At 34.0% G+C, this 13,139-nt stretch overlaps 1 protein-coding gene across 3 annotated transcripts in view; it reads left to right on the top strand.

Moving 5' to 3' along the window:
* LOC149807082 (nuclear pore complex protein Nup155-like) overlaps window positions 1-12,718 on the top strand; it is a 149,411-nt gene extending 136,693 nt beyond the window's left edge. For all 3 annotated transcript variants that reach the window (XM_089961670.1, XM_089961656.1, XM_089961662.1), the window contains exons 34-37: window positions 3,117-3,227; window positions 5,434-5,570; window positions 8,226-8,332; window positions 9,601-12,718. In XM_089961670.1, coding sequence (XP_089817796.1) covers window positions 3,117-3,227; window positions 5,434-5,570; window positions 8,226-8,332; window positions 9,601-9,739 — 494 coding nt within the window. In that variant the 3' untranslated portion in view covers window positions 9,740-12,718. The remainder of the gene's footprint in view (window positions 1-3,116; window positions 3,228-5,433; window positions 5,571-8,225; window positions 8,333-9,600) is intronic.
* The last annotated feature ends 421 nt before the right edge of the window (window positions 12,719-13,139 follow it).

Genomic DNA, 13,139 nt, shown 5'->3' with positions numbered 1-13,139 from the left:
AAGAAAAGCTTCAAAGATTCTATCAGGTCATCCCAGAAACTTGAACATTTGACCCAGAGTTTTGGGAAGATCACACACAGGATCACTCCACCTGGCAGGTCTCATCCATGCTGGTGATGTGGACTTTGAACAGAAGAGAATTGCAGAGGCAGTGCAGAAGCACAAACAGCAGAAATCTCAAACTGCAGCAATCTAATATTGATCAATCAAACCCAAGTGACATTCTCTTTCAAGTGTGCCACAGACAGTTCCAGAAAAATTGTCTTGATCAGCCATTCGTATACTCACAGAAACCAAACCAATTAGTAATGTCATAGTCATCTTCTAACAACAAGGATGAGCAACAAACACATTTCAAGTTATTCCAAGCTTCACAGTTATGACAGTACAAAATATTTATTTACGTTAGAAATTATGTCATATATAATTTCATTTAAGCTCAATTTACTAGTTTTGTTCACTATACACACACTAGAAGTGGCATTCTCCTCTTTGCCACTCACCTAAAAAGGTGGCAATGTTTCCAAGGAACAAATATTCTTTTGTGCCAAAGTGCTCCACATGCATGGCAAAAGATAGGCTTTCCATGATGAAGCACATTAGTTACGTGACTAGTTCAAATACTGTACTGGCAGTAGTCATCACCTACTTTCTTCAGGATCCTGGAATATTTGTTCATGTTGCAAAATAATTGGGCCATTCCATTTTCACTCAGGTGGATCCTATCTTTATTGTATAATTAATTGTAGGTTCACTTTGTGTCCTGTGAAAAAAGAGTAGTACTAAGGAACACAGTATTTTAGTTCTCACACAGATCTATCAAAATACTACTCAATGTCCATACTGTTCCCGGGATAAACTGTTGTCATTCCCAAACACTTGAATCTACGGTGGAAACAAACTACAGGTTTTACAACATAATGTTGAAATTCGTTTTCCATGCATATTAACATAAACTTCACCTTTTGAACTCCATAGTTTATAAGTATTTACCTTCCACTCGCCTTGAGTTTCTTTATTCTAGTAATCTTCACTTGGACTTTGATAATTAGCATCATATTTTGGTGTGAAATTTACAGTTGAGTGATATTGGTTCTTAAAATTATTAGGTGCATATTTCATCCTGTAAATCAGTTCTTGGTATCCTTGTGTAAGATGTGTATTTTCATGATGAATTACATGTCATTTTGAGTTCTCCATCTTGCACGCCATGTGTAATTGGAGAGTCATTGCATTGGCTTTTCTTGCATACATTTTTTCTTTTCTTAGTACAGCATCATATTGATCTCTACTCTTTATTACAGTATTTGCAGTATGAGGGGTTGGTTCAGCATGGGATGGTCTTACTATATCTAGTTTAACATTAAATACTAAATCTAATTTAACATTAACTCTATTGGCCTCAGAGATTTTTGTCATTTTTGCCTGAAACAGGGGTAAGAAACGCATTTTGGAGGTTAATTCTGTATACATCCAAATATATTTTCTTACAAGAGTTTTTTGCTTAGACTGATGCCTATTTGGGCTAGAAACATTTTTATTGACTATTTGGCTTGTGCAAGTTTTTTTTTGTTCTTGTTTGTTTTTGTATTTTGCTTATCATTTTTTGATGATGCTATCCTAAATGCTTAGCTATTTAGCTATCAGATCCATGATTGACATACAGATCCTTGGCTATTTAGCTGTCATATCATTGATTGACATACAGCTGTCTCTGTTCAAAACAGCTGTCATTTAGCAGTTAGTGCACATACCTGGATTAATTCTTTTTCTTTCCATATTGCTAGCAAATAGTTTTGCTCAAGCAAATGGTGTATTATTTTTGGAACTTATCTTGAGCATTATATTTTCTTTATTGCTTTCAAAATCTATAAACTCTTCACTCTTTGCTCATAGTATCTTCATTTGCATTGTTTTCAAATTAAGAAGAATCACCGCTATCCCCAGCACTTGTTAGTTCCATCAGGCCTTCAATGTGTGAGCTATCCTGAAGATAGTTTTATCAGGTATTCATGTGTGAGCTATCCAGAAGATAGTTTCATCAGGCCTTCATTGTGTGTGTGCTATTCAGGAGAGAATTCCACTGGGCCTTCATGCCTGAGCTATCCAGAAGATAGTTCCATCAGGCCTTCATGTGTGAGCTATTCAAAAGATAGTTCCATCAGGCCTTCATGTGTGAGCTATCCAGAAGATAGTTCCATCAGGCCTTCATTGTGTGTGTGCTGTTCAGGAGAGAATTCCACCGGGCCTTCATGCCTGAGCTATCCAGAAGATAGTTCCATCAGGCCTTCATTGTGTGAGCTATCCAGAAGATAGTTTCATCAGGCCTTCATGTGTGAGCTATCTAGAAGATACTTCCATAAGGCCTTCATTGTGTGAGCTATCCAGAACATCAGTCTTTTAATGCTCATTTTCTGAATCGTTTTGTACATGTAAGCAAAGCTGAATCCATCTTTTGATATATATCTTCTGCTTCATTTTGTTTCATTTTCTGTAAAACATATAATTGTTGTATTTTAATGCATTTCCCACACCTGTACAGGTTTCTATCTCACATGTTCAGATGCTTTCATTAGAAAATAGGCTAATATTTTGTTGTCAAGGTTATTTTAGAATGAAATTTCTTCTCTGCATGATAATTACTGTTTGCAGAGGCAGATGGAGACTTTTAACATCAAACTTGCTTGACTTTTATATAACCAGGATTGGGATTATGTGCCATTAAGCCTTGTATATGCATACATACCATACTGATTTTCAATGTTGAAATGTAGTTTGAACAGACATTCAGCTATATTCTTTCATCCTGATATGGTTTGAGAGAAACAACTCAGTCTATAGAATATTTCTTTTAGAAATTTATTTGATAGTTTGGGATTGTAAATTCTGTTACTTTGAATCTATTTCTCGTTGCTAGTTTTGCCTTGTATATATTAATTTACTCACAGTTATTATGTATGAAATTAATGTCCTCAAATGAAGAATCCTGTTTCAATATCTTGTGTAAAAGTCCTATTTACCTTTCAGGTGTAGATTTTACATTTAATTGTGCCTCATTTTTAGTATGTTTAAAGTGCTTTACATTACATGTTATTTATTTATTTGATATTTTTCAGAAATGAGTGCTACTAAAGGAAATGTTGGACAGAATCGTGTTACCAGTATTAGCAACAAATTAGCTGCAGTAGGAAAACTCTATGTTAAAACTGAAAAGTACTTCCCAGTTGGTAAGGAAAGATAATAATTTAACATACATGCCAACCATTATGGTTTTGGCGTAATGATTACACTTTTTTTCACTAAATTACGCCTTACCCATAAATGTATTCGGATTGCACGTTTTTGGTATGTCCCCCTCCCAAAAATATTAATAATTTGTTTTCTTATTTTTATTAAAATCCCATTAATCTTTCAGACCTTATTCTAGAAAAGATGGCTTCTGCGTAACTACGACATAAGAGTATGCTTGTCCATAGCCTTGCATGCACTTTCCTAACAGTATTATGTTCTATTTATCGCAGCTGCCCTATTTCCAAGAAACATGCTGGTTTTACTTTCTAACTTTTGACCTTGATTTATAGCAGCTGTATGGCTTAGTTAGGAGAGAACAGACTGGTTTTCTAATTCTTAATTTTTGCCTGCCTATTCTTTGTTCTAATTCATATCTCATACATAACCAGTCTGTAGGTATTTGGTGCTAAAAGTTGTCAGATTTATTCTAGTAGATGCATGGGTTAGAGCAAAAAAATGTTTTCAAATAATTTCACAGATGGATTAGAAAAAGACAAAAAAACCGATTCAGAGATGAATACATGAATTACACAATACAGCTCTCAATTCTAGGGCAGCTTCATGCCCACTGCAGGCTGTTTGGAAAGGATTTTAATATTGGTCATGATGGTAAAACAAAGAAACTTTGAATCAGCTTGTTTTACAAACTCAAATACTAAGGTAACTTGTAACTTCTTTTTTAAAGCAGAACTAATAAATGCAGAGGCATTATTTTCCAAGTTTTTAATTTAACACTGACTATTCCTAGCAGTAGAAGACTACATTGGTCCTTTGTTCAAATGGATGTTTCCTGATTGCAGAAAATATGCATGTACAAGAACAAAATCATCTAATATTGTTAGATGTTTAGCAGAAGATGATTCGCTTAAAATTGCAGAAGCCATGAAAATTGGGCCATTTAGTATTGCTACAGACAGGAGCAGTGATTATGATGACAAAAAGTTGTACCCAGCCTGTGTAAGAGACTTTGACAACTAAAAGGGCAAAGTCTGAGTGCACTTCTTTCATTACCAGAATTAACAGTAGATTCCACTGGAGAAAACATTTTTTATTTGCTTGTTAATGCTTTGAATAAACATAAGTTGGCAGAACTGTATGGAGTTTTCAGCTGATAATGCATCAGTGATGACTGGAATTCATAAAGAAGTTGCATTCTCCATTTTGAAAAATGTCTCCATCAGTGTACATATCAGGTTGTCCCTGTCATATGCACCTTGCTGCAGGAAAGGCTGCTGATAAATTAGAAGGAGAATCCCTGAAGTACCAAGTTGGCATTCTACCTGACAATGTACTTCATGAGGAGTTGCTGTGGAATGGCATCATATTTCCCAGCTAAAAGATTCAGTAACTGGAAGATATATATTTCCTCTTCTTTGTCAGGTTATGAAAGGAATATTGGTTCTTCACCATTCTAATGCTGACTGTGAGAGACTATTCAGTATTGTTAACAAAAGTAAAACTGAATTCAGATCCAGGCTTTGTAACCCAGCACTTGGTTTTCTACTGGTATGCAAAACATTCATAATCTCAGCTGGTACAAAATGTTTTGAAATGCGGTATGAGAGACTTGCATTTTAAAGCTCAAAGTGCTATATATGAAAATTTGAAGCAGTAATTGATGTTAACAGACCAGAAGGGGTAGATAAATCATTTTGTATATATGCACATTGAATTTTATTATGTTATATGTGGATTACTCTCTTTCTGCTCAGATTACTCTTTTTGTCCACATCAGTTACACATTTTTCTCGCCAGTGGTTGGAATGTATGATGTAATATTTTAATTTTATTTTTTAAAACTATTTGGAGAAATTCTTTTTCTCTCAGGTTAGCTTCAAATGAATATTTATCTTCAGTGCTTAACTGTTGTCATTGTTTGTGATGATTTATGTTGTAGTAAATTGAAACTGAGTATAATATTGAAATAGTCATAGAACCATGCTCTGTATGATTGATTAATATGAATGCTTCACAAGTTTTAAACACTCTTTTTCGACTTTAGTACAGAAATAATCGGTCATTATATATATATATAAAATATTTGTTTTATTTTTTGAAGGATCTGAAGGGTATTTCACTAAGTTCCATATCAGGCTTCTCATATGGCCATTCCCTTTCCAGAGACCTATCTTTTTTTTATAGCATTCCTGATCAGGTACTTGGAGCAGAAGAGTTGTCAAGACAAATTGGATACCAAGTGGGTGTTTTTGTTGATGCTGGACATTGGTGTCCCAGCCCTGAAAATATTGGAAATATATGACAGAATGCTTAAATCGAGGGTAAAATATATTAATACACTAATATCTAATATTCTCCTATCTTCTATCCCTCATTTGATAGATAGGTTGATAGATGTACATGTATCCTTGGCATTTAGATGCATAGATTGACAAACAATTTTTTATTTTATTAAAATCAATTTGTCTGTCGAGACAGGAAAGTTAATTCATTAACAATTTGATTTCACTTGCTGAGTTATTCATTGACTCTAATACTCAGGATTACTCAATCTGGCAGAATCTTTATATCATATCCACCCCTACCCCTCCACCTCTGCATTTATGAAAAAACAAAGTAGCTCTCCCGTTTAAAGTTGTGAACTTATTTGCAGTCCTTATTATTGTAAATGTTGTGAACTTTTCCAAACTTAGGTTCTTAATTTAAAAAATTCAGCATCAATGAAAGTAAACATTCATGTTGGAGTTTCTGCTGACTTATCTATTGAACTAAGCAAATATTGCTCAAGTTTGTGACTATAGGATATTTGAATCTTTCTTAGTCTATTGAAATAGGCCAATTTGAATCAAGTTTATGCCTGTAGGATATTTGAATTGTACCTAGTCTATTGAGTTAGACAAAGTTCAGTCAGGTTTATTCTTTTAGGGTATTTGAATCTTACCTAGTCTACTGAAATAGGCATATTTGAATCAAGTTTATGCTTGTGGAATATTTAAATGTTATCGTTTTTAAAAGAGTTGATTTGTATCAATACCCGGACAATGGTGTTTCTTTTGGCGATTCATCCATCACATCTTGGTTTAAATTTGCATTTAGTTAATGTTCTGGCAATTTAGTGGAACATCTCTTTTCTCTGGACACAAGGCTGTCACTTTACATGTGTAAATGATATCACTTGATTTTTATCCTGTAAACATGTACAAAATCAATGTTCCATGAACACTAGGCTGTTACTTTACATGTGTAAATGATATCACATTTTTATATCCTGTAAACATGTACAAAATCAATGTTCCATGAACACTAGGCTGTCACTTTACATGTGTAAATGATATCACTTGATTTTTATCCTGTAAACATGTACAAAATCAATGTTCCATGAACACTAGGCTGTTACTTTACATGTGTAAATGATATCACTTTTTTATAACCTGTAAACATGTACAAAATCAATGTGCCATGAACACCAGGCTGTCATTTTTACCTGTGTAAATGATATTTCATGTTTATTATTTAAATGTTTTTAAAATCAATCTGCCATGAACACTAGGCTGTCAGCTTTACCTGTGTAAATGATATTTCATGTTTATTATTTAAATGGTTTAAAATCAATCTGCCATGAACACTAGGCCGTCAGCTTTACCTGTGTAAATGATATGTCCTATTTATTATGTAAATGTGTATAAAATCAATGTGCCATGAACACTAGGCTGTCAGCTTTACCTGTGTAAATGATATTTCATGTTTATTATGTAAATGTGTATAAAATCAATGTGCCATGAACACTAGGTTGACACCTTTACATTTGTAAATGATATCATTTAATGTTTATCGTGTTACAACAAGCTTGTTGTATCATTGAAAACAGCTGTTAGTGAACCGAGATCTGAATGAGTATCATGAAATTTGCAACTTTGAATAAGAAGTCATATACTTTGTTAAATTTTCTTAAAAAATAACTATTAGTATGATATTTCAATCCATGAAAATGTGGCTTACTGGTGGCAGAACTGTCTTTTATTTATATCTTTTAATTCAGTCTTGGTGTAATCGTTATAAACGCAATATGAATATGCCCTTCTGTATTCGAAGATGAAAAGTGTCAATCTACCGTCACAGCTATGTCTGCAAGCACTTAGAACCTGATTAAGTGCTATGTTTTGATCTTCAGCTTGAGGAAGTGTTTGTTTTATTGTAACAGTTAATAATAAACCTGCATTATCATGTTAATTACATCTTTCATATCAAGTAAAATAAAGGGAGTGAATCTTGGAAGGTTAAAAAGCATGAAAATTCTACATGCTTAAGAGCTAGCAGTCATGTCAAGGTGTCAGATCAACACATTTTTTAATTGAATACTTTTTTAAAATATTATTATATAGGTAACATAATTAAAATATCTGACTTTAATCATTGGTTTATTTTACTAATTCACAGAGTGATCAAGGATAGCAAGGGAAATGAGAAAGGAGTATTTCATAAATCAAAAGCATTATTTCACAGATACTGTTCATTATGGAGAAGTGAGCTCCAAAGTTGTTAGTGAATTTAAAATTCCCAAATTAACATTCGAGAGGTTGGCTCAAGATAAAAATTGAGTTCCAACCTAATTTTCATGCTTGAATGACTCTTGTATTTTCAGCAATCTGTTAATTCAGTATTTATTGGACCCCATTTTATCTACACTCATAAAAATTGGTATATGGTTGCAATGTAAGGAAAGTAACTCAGCCATATCAGAATTAGGTCACTGTGCCTATTTTGGTTTGAGTGACACTGGTATTTTCTCTATGCCAGTCTGTATATTGTTTACTCCTGTATGAGAGAGGTTATTTGTGTTTACAAGGAAACACTTTGTTTCCCTATTAAATCTAAATTTGTCAAAGTTTTTAGACCGAATTCCCCCTAAAATTCCTTTCATCTAAAAAAAGTGTTAATGAATTGATCATTGCTTGTTTTTATATCTTTTTAAATAGGATCCCTACTGGCAGAGTGTACATCAACCGCTTCATCTACTGAATGTAATTCATAGTCTTTTGTCCCACTTACATGAATATCCAGCTATCATACCACCATATGAGAGGTAAGTGTACTAATGTTCCATCTTGAGCTACTTTTTCCTGTGAATCTCCTTTTTATGAAGAGAGAGCCAGGCATCAAAATTAACATCCTGCTCATCTGTACTGAGGGGACTACTATGCAAGTGATGTATGCTGTATAATGACATTTATACTGTGCCTTGTGTCTCAAATTCAGTGTTTGAAACTGTTCAATCACTAGTAGGAAGTTTGGATCATATTCTATGTATAAAGTATGATTTATCAATCTGGTGGAACTTAGTAAATAACTGTGTTAAACACGGTGTGATCAGAAAACACCTATAGGTCATTATTGTAGTGAATGAAAGGTGCAACCCCCTCCTTTTATAGTGTGACCTCTGCCTTTAAGAAATCACCTACAGGAACTCCAGAAAGTCATCTCTGAGGAGAGCTTGTCCTTTAATGTCCTTTTTTTAAGCAGTTAATGAAACAAATACAGAACTGGATTCTGCTTCATGTATTACTGAAAAATCTCAGTCTAAATGGAACATATGTGCATCTATTCCTTTCTCAGTATATAAAAAATGCACAGTCATGCATTTACATTGTTATTATTGTTATAACATATTTGACAATGTTTTCTACAGGCCATTTTAGCCAGTTACATCACCTTGGCTGTATTCAGTGGTGCTACAATTTTTTTAAATGGCCCATTGACCCATTTTTAAGTGCCAAGACATTTTTACCCTTGAAAATTGTTTCCCATCCTTTGATTGAGACCATGGACCAGTCAAGTTTCTCTTGATGACTCTGTTTCTTTATTACTTCATTTTGATTTACTTTATGACAGGTCATCCATTGATGGATATTTGATATATTTCAAGTGGGATTTTTGTGTGTTTTGTCTGTTTTTTTTCCTCCACTACGTCAAAGGTGGGCCAAATTTCATCAAAGACTCAGAAGCCAATGTGGATCACCTTTGATGCCTTTATTAAATAGTTAATAGGAGTCTTGACATAAGCAGGGGATTGTGGGATATGTCAGCTTTAGGTGACTCTTGATTTTTGTTTCCATCAGATTCCTCATTGGCTGCAGTGTGCCAGAATCCCAAATAAAATCTTTCAAAATTTTGCTGAATCCCAATTGTAATAGATTTGTTCATTCACAAATTTGACAAGGATGGGCCCAAACCCATTCCCAGTCATTCTAGCAAAATCCCTGTGAAAAAGCCGTTTTTTAACAAATGTTTTGTGTGCATGTCCAGATAGCTTCTTGAATATAATTCTCTCATCATTATATCTATCCCTTGCAGGCGTCACTTTAATACTCTCGCATTGGACTTCATTGCCGCATACCTTGTGGAACTGCAAGCCATCAGTAGCACAGATCAGCATGTGCGGAACCTCATGCAGAAATTCCGATCTTTGCAGATGCAGATGGACCAGATGTGAAAAATTCAAGATGATACAAAGTGTGACTTGTCAACATAGTGAGTGAAAGCCTTCAAGATTCATGGACAAAAATTAACAAAAGACTGATAGCACGGAAATGGCCATGTCAGACCCTCATATTAACTGATTGTGAATGGATATAGACAGGATGTAGATGTATAAAACAGAGAGACTTGATGACAGTGCATGAACACAACATTAAGGAAGTTCTGCAATAGGTGGCCATAAAAAAATATTTATGAAGTTCATTTCCTCTATTAATAAATCAGAAATCATGACATTGCTTTCATTAATATGCAGTGATCATTCATTTTTTTCAATTTCACAAATGAATAGAGTCCTGTAATGGCGCTTCTTATATTTTAAATAGGAAATACATCGTGAAATGCATGATTTTGCATCAGATTTTCTTCACTTCATTTTTAAGGAAGTTTGTCAATGCCTCAAGTTAAAAATAGATGGGTATACACATACACAGTGTTGCACCTAGAGCATGGAATCATGGGTATACACATACACAGTGTTTCACCTAGAGCATGGAATCATGGGTATACACATACACAGTGTTGCACCTTGAGCATGGAATCATGGGTATACACATACACAGTGTTGCACCTAGAGCATGGAATCATGGGTATACAGATACACAGTGTTGCACCTTGAGCATGGAATCATGGGTATACACATACACAGTGTTGCACCTTGAGCATGGAATCATGAGTTCACACATACAGGGTCCCATGGAATCATGGGTATACGCATAGTGTTGCACCTTGAACATGCAATCATGGGTTTCCCCCAGTTCTATACCTACTTAAATCTTGATTTTATGATAACGGTTCATTTTATTTAAAACAACAGAAGGGAGTAATATTATCTGCTACAGTTTTTTGCCCATATAATAGGTCATTTTCCCTACATGCATTTTCTTTATTAAAAAAAATTGATATATACATTACAGCTTAATGAAGAACATGCTACATATTTTAGCTTAAAAACTTATTTGTTTATTTTGTAGGTAAATAAAGGTGATACATAAAACGTAGTACTACCCAACCCTTTCTTTCATTGATTAGATTTTTAGGCTGTGGCATGTTTAGTAAATAATTGTTTTTAAAAATAATTATTTTGTGCATGTTAAATATGTGCAGTTATGTAATGATTTTTTTAAATAGCAGGGCACAGCTGTTATGTTGCCATTTTGCCATAATTGCACATAGAATTTGTTTTCAGCACACCTGTAAGTATAATTTCCACTGGTTACAGACAGGGATCTGATTTGTGTGTAAAACTTTTGGATTTGGATAAGCCAATTAAAGAAAAGCACAGGTCTTATGGACTTGTTTAGGTTTTAACTCAGATTTTTAGAGTGTAAATTTACGGACAGGTAATTTAAGAAACAGGGCTACATACAGTAAGACGAACAAAAAGCATTAGGTAGGTGTAGTAATTGGCTAATGATATATTCAGACCTATATAGTCCATAATATTGACTAAGTATATATTTTCCAGAGTAAGTAATGTTTATTTTGTTAATATTTGATGGGGAAAATTCAGTCTGTTCAGCTAAATGCAGGCAATAGTCCACAATGTTTAACAATGTTTAACATTCCTTGAAGAAGACCTACCATTAAGTAGACAAAGTGTCTTCAGTGTTAACAGTGTATATCACTGAGTTTAAACTTTAGGGAATATTAATTAACTCTTTAACCCCATGTGCCACGTTTATGTCATGAGGTTGTACCCTACTTCTGTACTCAGTAATATCAACGTAATTTACAATACACAAAACTTGGAGGGGTTGTTGCAGAAGAGTAGATGTAGTTCTACACTGATGCCAAATAATGTAGACTTTTTACTTGCATTACAAAATACAGGGGAAGGATGTAATTTTTAAGACCCCATTTATTTTTGGGCCAGAAATGACTGGTTTTGCAAGCAGAGTTTATGTCTGGATTTTAGACTTTTTTCCTGAAATCTAAAGCAGAACTGTCTTAATTGCATATGGACAGGTGAACCATTGCAGTAAGTTTGAGATTTAGAGTAAAAAGTGGCCCAGACATGAAAATCGTGGGTTCAGTACTCAAAAAAAGGGTCCAAATTTTGGGGTCAGAAAGGTCAAAGATCAAGGTCACTCAGAAAGAAGAAACAATATCTTCGTAGGAAATTTCAGTTATCTACACAGAAGAGGACTATTAAACATTGGGCAGGTTTATGGGCAGTTCACAATTCATTTCATTGAGGTACCACATTTATAAAATTGTGTATAATAATTTGCAGTCTTTTAAAAAGGTAATAACTGTCTTAACATTTTGCTATTTATATTCATCCATGTTTTGCTTGTGGTTTTCATGGACTGCACATTTTCTGTTACTTTAATGACGTTTTTGCAAAGGTGCAGAATACAGACTACCTTAAATAAAGAAACAGGAGACAAATCTCACCAATCCCCAAATTTCCTATCTAGCCTAGCTGTAAGATGTCAGCATGAAATGCATTTGGTTGCTTACCAATGTTGTCATGTATTGTGCTTAGCTTGTCCGGATAGTTTCTAGTATTAAACCTGTATCAGTTTGATTTATGGTAACATTGTCATCCTGTTTCTGTGAAAATTCCAGATGTACCCAAAATATCCCACTTATGTAAATTACTAGAAGAAAAAGGAAGTTTGATGCAGATGAATACAGATTATTGGCTTGCTTATGATAAGTGCATGATCATACACAAGTCCATGATCTAATTGGATAATATGGATGTCAAAGGTGAAGCTTGTATAATGGCTGCCACACGGCCCATAAATGAATGCCAGATTTTTTAAGATTTTCTTTAGTTGGCAGATTCGTCATGTCATGTTATCGCCACACAGTAAATGAAGGAAATAAATTGACATTTTTTAATGCAAATGTGTTTCGTTTGTCACTAGATCATTACTTTAATATACATAGAATATGAAGGAAATAAACTGACATTTTTAATGTGTTTCATTGTCACTACGTCAATTAGACATGATTTTCTCCACTTTAAAGTGGAATTCCGCTTTTCTCCTGACTTGATTCAGATTTTTCTTGATGTAGTCCGTTTTTTATATCATCTCTGATCCAGTTTTTTCAAAAACAGTCTGTCCACTCTCATTCCACAATGACCCATGTAAATTATTAGTTCCATATATTAATTAGCACATGACTCTCGTAAAGAGTATTCTGATTGGTCATAGGTTTGAATTCAACTGATGAATCTTCGTGTAATGGAAACTGATTGCAATGGAAAGAAGAAGCATGCTTGTAAAACAAGGCATATGGACTTGTTGAGGGAGACCATGACATGAACAGTTTATATAAAGTTTTTAAAAACGTATGGAAATAGGAATGGCTGGAGAAAAAAAATTGACAGAAATTTAGTT

The sequence above is a fragment of the Sinohyriopsis cumingii genome, chromosome 1 (genome assembly GCF_028554795.1).
Source record: "Sinohyriopsis cumingii isolate HCF-2022 chromosome 1, ASM2855479v2, whole genome shotgun sequence".
NCBI lineage: Eukaryota > Metazoa > Mollusca > Bivalvia > Unionida > Unionidae > Sinohyriopsis > Sinohyriopsis cumingii.
Note: the sequence above shows the minus strand (reverse complement) of the source record. Positions and strands in the feature narration are given on the sequence as shown.